This window comes from Anopheles cruzii, chromosome 2 (assembly GCF_943734635.1).
Source record: "Anopheles cruzii chromosome 2, idAnoCruzAS_RS32_06, whole genome shotgun sequence".
Taxonomy (NCBI): Eukaryota; Metazoa; Arthropoda; class Insecta; order Diptera; family Culicidae; genus Anopheles; species Anopheles cruzii.
Window position 1 is genome coordinate 19235488 of NC_069144.1, and position 17823 is coordinate 19253310.

At 47.5% G+C, this 17823-nt stretch overlaps 2 protein-coding genes across 2 annotated transcripts in view; both read left to right on the forward strand.

Annotated features, from left to right (window-relative positions):
* Positions 1 to 6709, forward strand: part of LOC128278029 (serum response factor homolog) — a 109547-nt gene extending 102838 nt beyond the window's left edge. Inside the window, exons 3-4 of the mRNA XM_053016663.1 lie at positions 5780 to 6395; positions 6486 to 6709. Of these exons, the coding sequence (XP_052872623.1) occupies positions 5780 to 6395; positions 6486 to 6709 (840 nt within the window). The remainder of the gene's footprint in view (positions 1 to 5779; positions 6396 to 6485) is intronic.
* A 1518-nt stretch (positions 6710 to 8227) lies between these two features.
* Positions 8228 to 13091, forward strand: LOC128278608 (uncharacterized). Its single transcript, XM_053017338.1, has 4 exons — positions 8228 to 8242; positions 11174 to 11261; positions 12496 to 12665; positions 12732 to 13091. Exons 1-4 carry the CDS (start codon positions 8228 to 8230, stop codon positions 13089 to 13091), a joined length of 633 nt encoding a protein of 210 aa, XP_052873298.1.
* Positions 13092 to 17823: the final 4732 nt, after the last annotated feature.

Sequence of the window (17823 nt, forward strand, 5' to 3'; positions counted from 1 at the left end):
GCATAAAAAGAACATTGGTAACACCAACACCAATTGACGGCTCAAGGATACCCGCAGCAAACGGGAACTGAAATTGGAATAGTTATTGGTCGCTGCGACACAAAACACAGCATAAACGAGCAAAAGAGGTTCTAATATCCTTTTACTGTCCTACTGTATGATGTTGATACCAGTGCAGTGAGCATTAGCCTCACTATCTAGGTTGATTATTAATTTTGAATACGTTTCATAAATAGGCATTACTGGATGACTGTAATGCTTTATAGGGTTATGTGATTTGTTTACTTAGGCCAGACTTTGACGAGCCAATACTCAAGAGAACTTAAAACTAGACCCACTTTTAACAGGAAATATCAATAACGGATAGTCGCAGTCCCTGACGCAGAGTGAAGCAATAAACATAAAAGGTTCTCTTACATTAAAAAAGAAACACTTCAAACCACATCACATTCGCCACCTTTCCGAAGCTCCTTTTTGCACCTTTTATGTTGAACGCTACATTGTAACGTCATGGCCGGGCAGTAACAATTCTAGTTCGATAACCTGTCAGTTGCCGGAAGACCCGTGGTGACATCCGCAGGTGGTTTGTTGGCGGCCAGCACCAGAAATGGGTGCTCCCACCAGAGGGTTTGCTAATTATAATTTTTGTCCAACGCCATCGCGCACTCTCGGGGTCCTCCACCAGCCCCCCTTGGGGGTCTCAATTATTGTCAAATGCTGTGCAACATAATCAGGTGTCCCGATCGGCCGTCAGGAGCCGTTTTTCTCGCACAAGAAGTGGTCCAGGTCCAGGGATGGCACACCGAATGTATCACGCTGAGCTGAATATCAATTCGTCGCCGGTGTTCGGCCGCGGGATGGCAGTTTTTGTTACCGCCGGTGTCTTCGCCGACCACCCAAGCCGTCGTCGTCGTGGGCGATTGTTTTGTTTTGTTTTTTTTTTGGGGCCAGACCCATGCCATGTTTGGCGAAAGCAGCCGCCGAAGGTTTGCAGCCGAAGAGCATCTTCGGCCATCCACCGCCATATAATTGAGACATCGCTCCCGGTGAGTGATTTAAGGGGGGTCTCCAGGATGCGATCTTAGCTTGGACCATTTTACGCCCGAGCCCCAATCTATGCTCGAACATGTTCCGCAACTGATTCCGGGATTGATCCCGGTTCCGATGCTCGATATCGGTCCCGCGTGATCGGTGCAACAATTTTCCAAAGCTCGCGACCGCGATGATGCTGATGAACAGTGACATACGGTGCCAGTGACGCAGGCAGGGCAAGGGTGGGCAGCGTCTAACCACTTGCAGTCCGTGCCGTGCTACGCCTTTTCCAAAATGGTGTGCGCTATGACAAACCACATTTTACTCCGAACGCCAACCGTTGAGTATGGCAAAAAAATGTGCAACCTGCCCCGTGGTCCGGGTGGTCCGTAGATGGGCATCAGATGGAGTCCGGCCCGGTCGTATCAGTGCGCGGTCCAACCTCCCCCCACCCTTCTCTGCAAGGTCCACACGGTCGAGATTTGAGACGCGATTCGATCGGATGCGCTACGATCTCCGGTCGGTCTGCGACAGACAAAATGTCTCTGGCCCGTGTGCCTGGCTCATCAATCGCTGGCTGGCTCACGTTCGCAGCCCCGGCACCGACGTTGTCCTGTCCCCAACCTGTCTGCGGCGGTGATCTGCGCGTCCGCCGGTGTCCCGGGTGTTAGCTGGCGATAGTTTGTCTCAGCGGTGTCATTAATTTATGCTGCACGTAGCCCGCCCGGAGATGTCGCTTTTGGGGCCGCCAGGGCTACCGGATGCCCCGGTCCGGCGCGCAAGGGAATGCCACCGCCGTTCGCTGCAGGTGCAGCCTGCTCGGCCCCAAACGACGATAGACACAGAGGAGGCCTCCCCAGGGGAGTTGACGGCAAGGTGGGTCCTGACGGGTGACGGGCCGTGGCCATGTACTTTGTCGCACCGGCCTTGGATCGAGCTCGTCATTAGCTCGATTTTCCAGCGTGCGCCGGCTAGGTCGATCGTGATTGGCACGTCGCGGCGGGCTCCAATGCGCGCCTCCAAGGGTCCTTTTTCTAGATCAACACCTCGGCGCAGCCCTTTTGCCCAAGCCGCACGGCCTGCCGGTGGCGTGAGTGACTGCCGAGCTCCGGTCGCCGCTGGAGCCGCTGCTACGGATTGATGAAATCAAAAGTGGCACGAGATGGCTTAGAATTTGATCGTGGGACACCCCATTTTCGGAAATGGGGGTTCTGTTGTCAAGGGCCGCCGGCGTACGTTGGCGAGGGAAAAAGGCGAACGTCACCTTCGTCGCGTCGGGTCGGACTCCGACTTACAACCGACGGTCTCTATCGGCGGCTCAAACTCGATAACGATCAAGGCCTGCATTCCTATAGGGCATATGCGTTCTAAAGCGTGCGTGATCACGTGTCACGAAGCTCTCAAGAACGCTACGCTTTTTGCTTGTTACATTAGCGCAACGAAGTTTAGTTAACACTCAAAGAATTTCATTAGAAATAAAAGTATTATATCTCAATTAATCCGGAATGCGTTTGATCAAATTGATTGAATCATTTTAAATTCGTAATTTTTATAATTTTTTTTATGTATTATTTATTATTATTAGAACGGAAATAAAGAAAATTGTACTCGACGCCTTTCGCGGTTTTGGGCCTAAGCATATGCCGTTGATAGAAGAAGGACCTCAACATTTGCTGACAGAACATCATCATAAACAGAGATCGCCTTGGCCAATCATCTTCTGGCTTTGAGCGAGTGGGATAGTCTGATGACTGCTAATTAAATGCACCTTATTAACTCCTTATTACGATGTTCAGGGGCTCAATGGATGCCTCGAGACTACTCAAAAGTCAAATGCTGCACGAACAATGAAATCTAAGGGTCTGTCTGACTCTTACGACAACATGATCAGCTAACTATCTTGGCTATTCTGTGTTTTGTTTCGATTTAAGGATCTCTGCGTCATGGAAAATACTGAATATAACAAATCGGTTAAATATACGGATGCTCGTTGGAATCCAACGATTGTTGGAAGGATTTTTGCCAAGATTTTTCGTAATTTCGAAAATACTTGAAATAGAATATCCCAAATCTTGTTTGCTGAACAACTTGCAACAGACACGGGAATGATTTCGTAAGACTGCCTTGTCCAAGTGAAACCTTTGTGCGACTCATTTCCACCCCCGGGGCTCAGTTGGTACGTGCTCCATCAGCCGCTCGGCCAAACGCGTCCTGGCCGGTCGTTGAACGGTGAGGAAAATTTCTGAATTCGTAATTTGTCTTTGGCCACTCAAACACTATGGCATAGTCAAGTTTTTCTTCTTCTTTGTGCGCCTCTCTCGCTCTCGCGACATGACACAAGTCACGCAGCGCTTCCATACTGGTCGACGGTAGGGATCACCGATAGCAACCTCATTGCGCTGATGTTTCTGAGGAAAAAAAACCCGGGGGGAAAACTCGATAGCAATGTTTGCCCGTTGCAGCCCGCTCGACCCCGGCCCGACTCTTTCCTTCCGTGCGTTGGCATCCGCGACATCCGCGATCGGCACAACCCCGTCCCAAAAAAGGGGATGCCGTTGTCATGCATAAAAATAGAAAATATCTCGTTTGTCAGATCGCATTTCAGATCGCAACCGGAGTTTGATGCGCAGAGCAGCGTCGCAACTTGTCAGCCGGGCTGGGCCGCGGGGGCCGCACGTCCTGGGAAAGCCTTTCCCGACCCAAATGGTGACAATCATCGGCCCGAGGCTCGTGTCAATCACGGGTCCGCGGCCTCAAGTTTCCCCGTTGCGCGATCGTCATCAGGGGCGCGTCATAATTTTGCGCTTCATTAATAAAGTACGGCGTTGCGATCCGGAGGAGCACCGGAGACTGATCGGCTCCGGCGTGGAACGACGGCGCAGTGCGGCACCGTGGCCCGTGGCCGACCAAGCCGTCCGTAAAAGGGCTACCCGGGCCGGGGAGCCCTCAACAGAAGAAGCTATCGAACTTTCCCAATCGGTCGATCGGTCGGTGTTTGCCAAATTCGGGCGGAATATTTTATTAATGAAATACCCGGCCATACCACGGTGCGTGCTTTCGCCCAGCCGCCATTTCCTGGCTGCGGTTGAACAGAGGCGACGGGGTGAGAATGATTTGGTAGAGGACGATCAGTTCGTCGCTTGCGTTTGCTCGTAAAATGAGCGTTGAAGTCACTTGTTTGTCACATTTCCGCGGTTGAAGCGAGCAATCGTTACATGGGTGCGCTGAATGGGGCGAGAGAAACAAATAGAGCTACACAATTACACAACACGGTCGTGCAACTTGGTTCATTGGCCGCTTTTACTTAGGAAGCCAACAGAACTCTAGTTATTGACTTCAAATATTCAGTAGATTAGTAAAATTTTTTGAAACAAGGGAAACAACATAAGTTATTGTTTTTTTATGGAATAATCGGAGGCAGTCTTGGCCTTAATAAGGAAAAGATTGTCATCATATTCACATCGTTCAACTGTTACTTCGATCTCTCTTATCCAATCCAATGTTATATTTGATTTCTTTCATAAATTACGAGGCGTTGCCGTCGCTGTGACCTTGAATTGAAGCTGAATTCCGCATTTTAACGAGATCTTCCTAATTCCTAAATACAACCTTAAAATTGATTGAAGCAAACATAGTTGATGAAGTCTATTTATTGTGGCTGAGTTTTTATGTATCCATTGTTTTAAAATTGATTATTACCAGCCTTTTTTTAATCATCGAATGGCATTATACGACAATGAATTTTGGGTAACTTAACTTAACGATATTTTTTGTTTGTTTTGAAGCTTTAGCATTAAATAAATTTGACAGCGTCCTTTCCTTATTACCCTCTCGGTTATTTATGTTTTTTATTGCTTTTTTATCGAATTGAGTGTTCAAGGCTTTGCTTCGCTCGGTGTTTCCAAAGAAAAGGTTCATCAGCGTGACCGTTGCTATAATTAAAATCAGTTTGGCAAACTATCAAATAGCTGAGTAGAAATACATCGCTCATGTGTAACGGCGTAATATAAGGCGCGATGTTCTACAATGAAAACATACTTACTTTACTTTCCACCAACATACTTCTTACTTTCCACATCCTTAGCTGTATTTTGTTTAAAATTAACTAGACCTTAAGCTCAACAAACCAAAAAATAATGCGAAGTAAGTAAAGTGGCTAGAGAGACTTATGTGTTTTATTTTAACGAAAATTGACGATTCTAAATAAGATTAACACACTTTGAAAAAATTGTCCTATTGCTGTAGCTCTACTGTTACCAAAGAAAATTTAAAAAAAGGATTTAAAATATTAAAGGGTGTAACAAAAAGCGAATGAAAAAATATGTTGAAATGCACATGGCTGCAATAAAATTCACCTTCGTCACCAGAAACCTGGCAATCAATCTTTCGAACGCACATCCATCGATCAGACATCGGTCACCCGCGGATCGGAGCTTTTGGCGCGCACGCACCGGCGGCGCTTTCCATCGTCCGCCCCGCCGTTGGCGGCAAATTTGGTCAGAAACGATTTATCTCTCCTCACCGAAGCGGCTGAAGAGGCGCGCGCGCTAATCCCTTTTTGTGTCTCAATCGCTGAAGAATGATGATTTTATGGTCAGGGGGCAAGTTTTTCCTTTACAGCCGCATGGTTATGTTTTCATTTTGCACGCGCCTGGTAATGGGCCTCCCATCGGTGGCGATCCGATTACAAATTGCCAACTTGTCTCACTGACGCCTGCTCCGCCTGCTCCTTTCTGTCTCTCCACAGGATGACCGGTCACCGATGTCGTCCGGCAGCGAGTCCGACGACTGCTCGGGACCGGAGTCACCGCTTCCCCCAGGACCTAGCTCTAGTACGATGATCATCAGCAATCAACATCAGCAGCAGCAGCATCACAGCGGCCTCAGTGAGAAGCCATCCATCCGCCACCACCAGCCGGACGAGCCTGAGGCACTGAAGGCTTCGTCGGTCAGCTCATCGTCATCACCGACGGTGCTGACGGCTTCCACGGCCGCGGCCACCATCTCCGCCATCCAGCAGCAAATTCAACAGCAACAGCAAGCGCTCCAGCAACAGATTCAACACCGACAACAGCAACAGCAGCAACTCCAGCAACACAAACAATCAGCGACCCCGAAACAACCGACCGCCGGCCGCGCCGCCGGCAAAGCTTCACCCAAAGTCAAGCCGGAACCATTGGCACCGGCAGCATCAACAGCCAGCAGCCCGTCCGTGTTAACAACCACACCGGTGGCGTCTTTAGCAGCAACCCCACAACAAATCACCAGCAGCATCATCTACCCGGCGGCCGCCCTCAGCACGTTGCCCCAGGACGTGCTGGTGAACTTGTTACAATCCGGACAGATACAGCTCCACAGCGAAGGTAGGCGAACTCTCTCTCTCTCTAGACTCTTGAGTGGTGGCCATTTTGGGGACTCGATTAACTCGATCTGCTTTGCTTCTTGGGTTCCAGAAAATGGCTCCCAACAGTACGTCACCATCCCGCTGCCGCTCATTTCCACGAAAGCCAACCCTCGACCGTCTTCCAATGGGCAGCATAAATTGTCCCCGGGGCCGCCCGCATCATCCAGCAGCAGCACCAGCACCACGTCGACGAGGAGGGGTTCTTCGTCGTCGTCGTCCCGGCGCAACGCGTCGTCAGCATCTTCCACCATCAAGACTGAGCCGCTGGAGTAGCGCATCCCTCGTTTACGTGCGATGTCCTTTCGAGGACAGTCCCGCTTACGCAAACTACGTGTCGTCTTCTAGATGCAGGACGGCCAGCGGGTTGTTTTCTTTTTTTAATTATGTCCCACAAAACGCACTTTACTGTCCGGACCCGGATTTGGCAGCCGTTTGATTGAGTTTTGCGTTTATTTCTATCACTTTATCACGTTTTTATCACGTTAGCTCCCGTAGTACCGTTCTTTACGTTTCCATTTGGCTGGTTGCCATCCTTTCTATTGCTTCAACCTATCTTCCTTTTTCTTACATGCAACTCTCTCTCTCGAGGATACTTTCATAGAATGCGTCTATTCAGTTAAGCTTCTGCTAGCTCAAACTCGCGTTCACGAACGCTGAACGCGTCTCTGATGCAAAAATGTAGAAGCGCGATCAACTAACCAACGATGCCGGCCGACGAAACCGACTGCATTACACCGATGTTTGTGTGTATGTAATGTTGTCCTCGGTTATCCCGCGGGAAGCATCCCCCGAAAGAAAGAGTCACACGTGAGAGAGTTTGCAACGGTTCAGGCTTGAGGTGTTGCCTTTTTGAACGTTTTATAGTTTTCAGAAAAGTGCAAATTAATCGAATCAATCGTTTGGAAATTTTAAACATTTGTGTACCGTTCGTTCCGTTCGTTTATCTTTTTGCTGTTTGTGTACTGTTAAATTGCTGAAACAGCGAAACAATCACCGCTTGTCCCCCCAAAAAGTGGCCCCTTCTACGCTACGTTTTGATGCTACGATGCTTCGATTTTGATTGCTGCTTAGTTACTATACGCTACTATTTAGAGTAAATTAACAAATGCCTGTTGCTAGGATATTTTAATTTATGAGTAAAATAAAGATCCACACGAATTAGAAACAGTGCTCCTCCTCCGGTAGTAACCCGGTTCCTGATCCTTTCCGCCGACCGAGCAGACGTCCGCGCCTTCGGTTGATTCCTCTTCCAGCTTGACAACACCCGGCCCGGCCCTAATCCCAAAGCCTAGAGCCGGATTCATTGTAATAAAATGAACCACAAAAATACCTGAGGCTGTACTTTTTTCTCTCTACTGTTTACTGGCGTGGTTGATGGCGGCATACTAATGTATACCGCCCATCGGGGCCCTTCCGGCCCGGGCGCGTGTGTTCTACCCGACCGCTTTGATCGATTGTGAAATTGAAGTAATAAAAATGCGATTTCAGATCCGTCCACCGTCCGCGTTTAATATTTCCGCCCGGTCCGGCGGGCGGGCATTTGGGAAACCTGTGGACCGGTTAGCCATTTCAGCTGGACCCTACTTGGACTGGGTTCCCCTTTTTGGTGCTGCGTTGATGACAATTCTCAGTCCCCCGCCCGTGCTCCGGTGGCCACTACCGCGCGTCGCGAACGGAACCGAACCACCGTGAACGGAACTAATAGCAAATTCAAATCGCCATTTTGCTGCACGAGCAGTAATTCCGCAGTCCGTCCGGCGGTTCGCATTTCCGTCGTCTGTGTGATGGACGATGGACGCGGTGCGAGTAATTATCGTGATTGGAATTGATTAGCTACCCATTTATTACGCCGCCGCGTCGACATGCTTTTCGGTGCCGGAGTCGAGAATCGACTGTGGCTTGGGGGCCACACTCCTCCGTCGGGTGTACTACGGGCCATTTTGTTTACGTGTTTAAAATTTATTCCATTTTCACAGTAATACTGCGGACGGGAGTCTGTAGTGTAACGTATCGTACTGTGAACTTGCTGTCGACCTCAGAAGCTGCGGCAGTCGAAACGGGTAGCAAAATTATATTCGTCTTTTCTTGTTTGATAGGCAGGTAAGTTCAGATTCAACTATCGCCCAGTTATAAAAAGAAACCATCTTAAAGCTCCTCAATATATTTGTAGTCTTTGTTTTCAACTACCCAAGGGTTCGAGTTGGCTTCTGCTTGAATCTTCATCTGCGATTAAATAACGGTATTCCAATGCCTGTAAGACAACTAATGTTTATGCTCTATATGCCCTTATATTAAGTTCCTACGTTTGGCTCTTTGGCACTGATTTTTATGTAGGTTTTGTCTGTGGTTTGGTCACTCTCTTACCGAACAGATTGAGACGGGTAGACATTATACAAAAGCGCGAATTGCTGTCTTACAGACCTCGAACATTCCTCCTGGACTACAGAGATCGTTACCTTGTTCTGGGACTTGGCACCTTGGAGCAAAGGAGAACTATTGTTCTTCGTTCATTAACTCCTATATGGTCAAATGGACGATTCAGCCTAGCTCTACGAAATTGTGCTTTACGCTACTAGCAGAATCCTTAGAGCCAGGTTTGCTGTCAGCGCCCTTACCATTTACCATATGTATTACTTGACTACCTTTTCTCCATGGTTAAAACCGTATGAACCCAACTTCGAATGATAATGCTGAATGAAAAGTCCTTTTCGGTAATAGACAGTTTCACGTCGAGTCTATTAATGTCCCCAGCGCAGCGATTTTTTCCGTTTCTGTACCATTACTCAACGCCCTAGTTTCGTTATTTTTTGCCTTCAAATTACTACGAGTCTGTCAACACCTTCCGCTCACAAGAGTTGAGATGGTATTAATAATGTTGGTGAAATTCACAACACAACTTACTGACCCGCACTCCCCGAGACCGTTACAAATGGATCTCCTACCGGCTGTGCGTGTTCCGCCGATGAGGCAACGCAACGCACGGTCAATGTGTCAAAGGGGGCTCATCGGTAGCCGACGCCGACTTCCCGGGTGTGCACTACTCACCTACTGGACAGTGTGTCTGTAGCCGCAAACGTGGTGTAATCTAATGTTACATGCCCATAATGACTGTCGTATCGATTTTTACTATCGCCTCGCCCGTTGCAGGACACTTTAAAAGGATGGCCAGGAAGCGGAAGCATGAGTACAACGATTCCCGAATGCGCCAACCTTTGTTATTGCAAAACTGCTACAAAACATTCGATGTGAGAAACGTTTTACTTTTAATCAAGTTTTGTGAATAATCTACTTTAGCGCTGGTGTGTTCGGCAGAATCAGCTCCAGGACGCCCTGTTCTATCGACTTGTTTTCCCCGTTTTTTTTCGTGGGAACAACCGCGTTAGCGTTGACCTGTGAACCGAATTGCCAAGGTTGTGAACTGTGTAAGAAATCAATAAAAAGCTACTCGCCCCGCTCTCGATAGTTTTTCACCAATCTTATCGGCCATCGTGCCAAAGTTACACCACCCCAATACGGACCGGCAGCCCCAGCTCTGACGATGCCCTTTTTCCAATTCGTTTTCCCCACGGTTTTCCCTATTCTTTGCGCCTTTGCGGTTCGGTTTTCGGTGGTCGTGACCTTTTCTTCTGGACGGCCAGCCGCGAAGTTTCATTCTTGGGGGGTTTTATGGGGTAATGTTTAATGTTTCTTTAGAATTACCATCTGATGGTTGCTGTTTAGCTTTTCAAGTTCGTTAAGCAAACCTCCCTTTTATTGAACATTGATTAGCCTTTAGTGGTCCGCAAAAGATTGTCATCTTCGGGCTTACAGTAATCCTTGTTGGACCGTCTAACCGTTTACCTTATTTCGTTATTAACTTTTTATCGCTCTCATTTCGGATTATTACAGTATTTTTCAGATCTTGCAGATTTCTTTAATAATAGTAATAAACTTCGCCGGTTGGTCATTGCTTCGAGTGAAAAGAAGCATTTTGGGGCGGGACTCCATTAGCTATGTACAACGTCACTCAGTAATTTGTATTTCGCGCGACACTTTAATCGATTAACGGCGCAACGACTCACCGGTTAACCCCGCTAACAATGTTTGCTACTTAACGGGCAACTTCTTGCCTTCCCACGGCCTGTTGATCCGGACGTTGGTTGCCGGGCGGCAGCGGCGGCTGTTGCTTTTCCGGTGGCGACCTCCACGGCGATTGCCGTGGAATTTTCACAGCAATTCTCCGTAGTCACGGCGCCACCCGCAGCGCTCGGGGTCACAAATCAAACAATAATTCGTGAGCGATTGGCGCTCGTTGGGATTGAATTAGTTAGTCCCGGGGCCCCTGTGACCGGGTTGGCTTCCATCCTTCCCCGCGGTTTTCGACGGTGTAGATTTCGAGCGAGCGATAATTATATGGTTGGTGTTGTTGGCTCGCGCTTACCTGGGGGCCCTCGTCCGGTCGGTTTCGTCCTTTCACTCGTATCCTTACACCCGGTGTGACGTCACAAACCTGGGTCAGGTGCTAGTGGAATTGGGTACCACGGTCGAAGCCGTGCTCCCTTTCGGTGGCCAGTTCAGTGTTGACCTCTTCGCACGCCGGTGGGCTCGCAGTGTGGTTCCTGGTGTTCCGGCCAATGAAAAAACCCAACAACACATCCGTGCACCGCACAGTTTAACACCTTGCGGGCCCCGGTTCTGGGCCCCGGTTCCGCCGTCCGTCGTTGTGAGTGATGGCAAATTGCCCCCCGGGGGCACCAGGACATCAGAAGCATGGGTTGTGGACCATCGAATGGGGCCGTTCCGGTGGCAGGCGAAGGCATATCTACGATCTCGAAGCTGGTCTACCGTAAGTGATGACGTAGGCGGCCGTGGCAAGGATTTGTGGTGATGACCCAACAGAGAGAGAGCTTCAATACATTTGGTGGTATCAGTTTTCGAGTGTTTGTGGCTCTGTCAATCGTTTGTATGATTAGTGACCAGAGTGCCAGAGTGAGCCCGACTGGTGCCAAAGGCAAAGCCAAGCCGTCTGTAACACTGATCGTGTACCAAATCTTCAAATAGTTACCGAAAAAGGAGTTAAGCATCACACTAAAAGGCTCTTAAACTGAGGAAGATATCTCTTGGAACCTTGATAAATTATCACTTTGTTTGGCGATTGCTTGTGAAGACCTCATGCGAATTACTAGAACCGCAATATGGAAATGGTCGCTCAGTGAACGAGAAAGTTATTTAATGAAACAACAATCTAAAGGATATTCGTGCGTAATGGTTAATCATCTGTGTCTTTAACAATAGCCAATAAAGGATTAAAGTCCGTAATTTCAAGCACGGTCGTCGTGACTCTCAAACACAACTGGAATAATAAACCAAACCATTATTCCTTCGTAAGTTGGGTCCATGTGAATTTCATAAGAACGGTAATTTGACGGCTATCATTAGAGCAATTTGTGTATAAATAACTTCGAATGAGAGTAGAATAAAAGTTAGGTTTATTTGAATTTTGTTTATTTGAAGTGCGATGTGTTAGCAATTTTATTTTGAAGCATTAATTATGAGCATGTAACTCTCGTGGCTGATTTAAACATAGGTGAATTCGGAGGTCCAATTCGTCTTTGAAAATTATGATTCCTGAAACGTTACGGCCAAGCAGGGCCACACCGGGTGAAAGGAAGGAAGTTAATTATGATGATTAACGAGCCCTTTCAGCCGAACGGACTTCCGTCCAACGGAATTGGACGTAATTTTTATTTTTCTCATGCGTTAACGCTGAAACAGCGTCAAGTGAGTATTCGAAAACCAGCTATCGATGCCGATTAGTGCCTAAATACAGCCGAAAAATTCTCTTAAGAAAGTGTGCCGGAAAATAAGCTCATCAAAATGGTTCCACTATGCTGAAATGCGTCCTTCCAAACGATACCAATAACAAAGATATTACTTCGTTACTTTCGTGACCACAACCATTTGCCATTTGCAGGGAATTCGTTAGTTTGAAACTTGATCGTGCTGATTGGTTATACCATCTTTGGTGCGACAAGTACTGTGTAATTGACCGTAACACTTATCCGGTGACACTTTTGCAGCGCGTCCGGAGGCGTTTGAGGTTCCCCTTGGCGACCCAGAAAATCCTGATGGCATTATCAAGAAGCACCCACCGAAACGCTTAAAGCGACTCGAGGAACAGTCCAGCAGCACCAACAGCCTCGAGGATCTGGAGGAAAAACTGGCCACGGCCGAAATCAGGAGGCAGCAGGTACGTCCCGGGTGTTTGAGCTTTGGACCCTCACCCAGCACTCGGATGTCCCGTTTTTCGTTTTAGTTCCTGGCCAACCGCTCCCAGAAGACCACCTTCGATAAGGATGCGACCGACAACGATGCGAGCACGATTCCGGACGAAGGCGAAGACGATCGGTCGGACGACGGGAGGGAGGGTTTCGATCGAGACGCGGACGCTGATTCCGGTGTGGACGGGAGCGCCCCGCAGGACATCCCGGGTGCCAGAAGAAACCGCAGCCGCGGCCGCCGCCGCCGCCCGTCGGACGAGATGGATCTGGACGAGGAGCGCGGACGGCTCGAGCAGGTGGACCAGCAGCGGCGCGGCTCGGACCTGAGCGTTGGCCACCTGGCGAGCATGAAAATGAAAATGAAACGATTCCGAAAGAAACCGCATCAACAGTAGCACACACACGGGAACACGGAGTGGAGTCCTTTTTTAATAAACATACATTTATTTATTCTTCAGTTTGTTGGTTTTTTAATATAGTTTTTTTTTATTTGTTTGTTCGCCAGTTTAGCCTGCGCCGTTTGCTTGTTCAATGTTCTTTCCGGTCGGGTCGTTGGCTTATTTCTGTTTGTTGTGTTTACCTTCTTACTCCTTGACCTTTCTTGTCTTGATCTTTTCCACCTCCTCTCGATGCTTTTCAGCAATCACCACTTTTCGTGCAGTGTGTTCAATTCTCCTCTTTTAGTGTAGGTTCCGGATTCCGGTTTAGCGGGAGTTCCGTTTTGCATTGATGTCCCTCGAAACTTGCCCAACAGTGAGGTTAACTCTTACGTTTCACTGTTTTCCGTTTACCGTCCACTTTGTAGCTTGGTTTTCTTCTCCTTTTTTTTGGTTTTGTATTCAATCTTCAACCACTTAGTTTCTCATTCTTACGTTACGTTATCGGTTTACTTTATGTTAAATATACTTTTTGGCATACCCGTATAATACTTTTTTTTTCATTATAAAATAAACACCTTTTTAAATCTAGATTTTTGCCCATTTTTGCTTGCTTTCTTGCTTTTCTTGAGTGCTGTTTTCGGCTCGAGTCGGCTCACTTAAATATTTCGCTCCCTGTTAGCCATTTCGATTTAGTCGTCGCGTGTTGTTTGCGCCTTTCCATGCTCAACGCACCTCAATTCTTCGGCCCTTTGCCCGTCCCAAAATGGCGCAGCAAGCGGGTGTCGCAATTCTATCTGTGCCGTGTTCTGTATCTCACTCAGCAAATTGGCCATTCTCGTTCTATTGTTCTTTACCTCACTTTCTCTCTCTCTCTCACGCTTTCTTTCTCCCTCTATCTCGGTTCGTTACAATCACCAGCGGCAAGGTTGTGCGATAGAGTTTGAATATTGTTTACCGTAGTCTGTCGTGGCGTACAAAGTGTGCTCACAATTTGTGTTCATACAAAAAGAACTCAACCGTTGTGTGTGATGATGACTGGTTCCATTGGTTTCCTCTCTCTCTCTCTCGGTGATGTGTGGGGTCTCTATCCGTCTAGCTGGTGCTACATGAATTCGGCGGTTCCGTATCGTTATCATTTTGTTTTCGTACTTTGTGGTAGTGTCGCTTTAGTCGCTTTACTTCTCTATCCGGTTTGATCCACTATGTTCTACTGTCGCTACCGCCATGTCGTCCTCTAATCGTAACCTGTGCTTTTTACGCGACACTTCTGCGACATTTATACTATTCGGTTCGGCTTTTTCATAATAGCCGGTTCGTGTTCGCCCGGAATGGACCCGGGAAGCTGTGGGGGTCAGTGATGGTGGCCACAATTCGTGGCCCGCATTGGGGATTTCTTAAACATTAAATTAATTGTTACTCTCCAATACATACACCCTGCAGTTTGTACTGTGCAACAAATCCTTTGAACCAACGAAATCGCATTTCGGCCTGATTTTTCTTTCGGGGTGCCGAGTGGTTCGAAAAAAAACAACCCATCCCGACGGCCCTGGTTTAATATGAAAATATCTAACCATTTTTCTAACCAACCAAAACCAGCCGCCAACCGGGGTCGTGTGGTTCGCAATTCACGTGGCTTAACGAATCGTAAGGGTTACGCGTAAAAAACTCGTTCAATATATGCCCTATGAAACCTATTGGTTTAATTAACAACAACACACACACATTGCTAACGTTGCTTGCTTTTTGTTATCCCTGCTATGTAGTTTGGCTTTGTCGGCCCCGGCTCGAGTTGGCAACGGGATTGAGGAAAGTGTGCGTCTTCTCAATCTCAATTCTCGCCTTTGGTGCTTTTGGGAAGGGAAATAAACCGTTTTTTTCTTGGTTAAAAGAAAGGAGAAGAGTGTTTGAAAGCTTTGTAAGAGTGTAAGATTGCAAGATCACCCAATTCCTTACGGCAGGAACCTTCTGTAACCGTACGTCCCTAAAGCGGGCCTTCCAGTTTAGGCCTAGTTCGTTTAATCCTTTCAACAGTCACAAAAATATCCCTCCCAAATCGAAGTGTGCCGAGTAAAGTTTCCCAACAACACACGGAAAACAGGGGTTGGTGGTGGTGGTGCGGGTAGTGCCACAATGAAACACAACAACTGATGCTCATATCTATCACCACTGAACGCTGTTTCGCTGGGTACCTTAAACACTAAGTTTGATTTAGTTGCCATTCGGGTTGTAGTTGCCTGTCCCTGTTGACGCTTCGTAAACAGATCCTTTCCCTCGTTACGTTACACTACTTGATAACCCAGACGTTTGTTAATAAAAGTTAATATTTAACAAAAAACAACCGCAACGCAACGAGCTGTTGCTGCTTCACTGGCGAGCACGAGGAACCCGGATGACGACAGCAACGTAAGGGTCTGTTGAGGGGTCTGTGCCCCCCGTGTGCCACAGTAATCTGGGAGAGAGGACTTGTCTCTAACCGAATCCTGGTCGATCCTCGTTTCTGTGCTGATTGTGATTTGACTTGGAGGAAATTCCCTCCCAAGGGGCCGTTCGGTACATTTGGGCTAGGTATGGGATTTTGTCTCGTTTAACATGTTTTTATGGTGCCTGTTACGAATATGCGATTTGATTCGATTATGCATTATGCTATGATTTTCTTACTGTCCGACGCTCCGGCGCTGCGCTGCGACCACCTTTGGCACATCCTCCTTTGCTCCGTTGCGCAGAGCGTTGCCAATGGAATAAACGTTTTAGTACAAAAACAACCTTGGCGACAGTGTGCGTGTGCGGTTGGTCCAAGAGCTGCTCCGAGAACCAGGTAAATATATTGGTAGAGCCTTCCAGCGATCTTGGTTGTTCGGTCGGTCATCCAAGACCAAGTCCCCCATCCAGTGGTTCACTTAATTCTACAACACTGATAAAATACACACACATAAATACCCACTCACACACACGCATACGTATGCTTATACTTTACACATATACATAGTAAGCTCCCAAATACTACCCACTAGCGATGTGCCATTTTCCCACCAAAGGATTCAACTGAACGAAAGTCAGGATTGTGTTTTTAACTACTGCTAGCGGGTTTACACACAGTGACACAGTGACACGGGTTGGGGTCAATACTTGATTCCCGGCTAGTTTGCTACCGACATTTACAATGTAGTTTACAGGTTTTCTCTGTCTAATTACCATTTCGATTTCTACTTAAGTGTGAGCCTATATGCTTTGCGCTACGACGATGACGATGGGTGGCGATGAGAGGCGATCACTTTGCCGCTGCCTGTCGACTTAAAATAAGATCCCCGGCACCTCGGAACGAGAGCCTTTCGGTAGCTCCGTGGCCCCTTTAGCCCTTTCCCTTCTTCGCATTGTTCGCTTGTCCAGCTACTTACATTATATTTATTTATTGTCTGCAGAATAATGTTTCCTCGTGTGCTTTTCCGTTTTGTTTCCTGCTTCGACTCTGTCCTGAGCTTCCGATCTGAAGGCAACTAAAAACACAAAAAACGTCGAGAGGAACCATTTTGGCGCGGAATCGTGTTGACGTTACCAAGCGTTACGCGTTGCGTGCAATCCGATGGTGTAGCATGCAAGTTGGCGGCGCGCCGGGATTGTGTGTGGAGCAAGCTATAATTATAGCACAATGCTATAATTTGTGTCGGTTTAGAAGATTTTAAATTCAAACTTGGCACCGTCGGGCAAAGCACAGTAAACCAAAAACCTGTGTGCACCTTTCCGTCATCGTCGCCATCGTCTTCTGCTTCATCTTTCACATACATATAATATATTGGTACATTTCGATTCATCTTAATCCGTATGACTAGTCCTTGGCAATCGCCCGAACGGCGACGCGGGCTGCCGAAGGACAGAGGGCAGCGCGAGGGCAGCCGTGTCCTTTCCCTAACCGTGAGCAATTCTTCATTTGTGTGTTGGTTACGTTGGTTGTTGGTTTTCTATTTGCAAAATTAGGTTACCAATCGTACGGTACGCTTATGTTCAAATGCTATACACATCCCGAGGGTCCCGGGGGGGGTCCCGACAGAGTGGAGTAATGTTGCTTCTATACACGAATGAGTCGATACGAGGTTGATACTAGGTTATGGTTTAGCTATTATTCCCCTATGCTAGAGTTCTACGTTGCTACTACGCGTGTGTTGATATTTGAGTTATGTGGTGCTCTATCAATGCTTCTATTCGTTAGCCTCTTCTTTCTTCATTTTGCTATTCTAATCTTGCCTTTTATGCTATCCTTGCAAAGTGTATCTTGTCTCGATCACCCCTCCCAAGTGAGCTTCCAGCTTTCGAGCGATTTCAGGGCACGTTCATTTGAAAATCATTCCCGGAGCGCCATTTCAACATTTGTACAAACGAGGAGCGATTTATAGATATATTGGTAAGATGTCATACGTAAACGACGGAAACACACAATAAAGAGCTATGACACCAATCAGAATGGCTAGCCCAGCGGCTCGGTGCAAACGTATTTGTTAACAAATGAAATCTCCGTTAATATTCCTGATCCTGTTTCAATTCATAAATACCATCTTTCTCTCTCTCTCTCTCTCTCTCTCTCTCTCTTCCTACTTCTCTCTTTCCATTTGTTCATTTTTGGTAAGCCTATCTACAACAGATGGAGCAGAGCTTTGATCATTTGGCGATCGTTTCCGATCGTTTTTTCGCGTAGTTTTGAGTGAAACAAGTCCTGACATTGGTTTCACGTTGGTTTCATGTTTGTTCGTTTCCA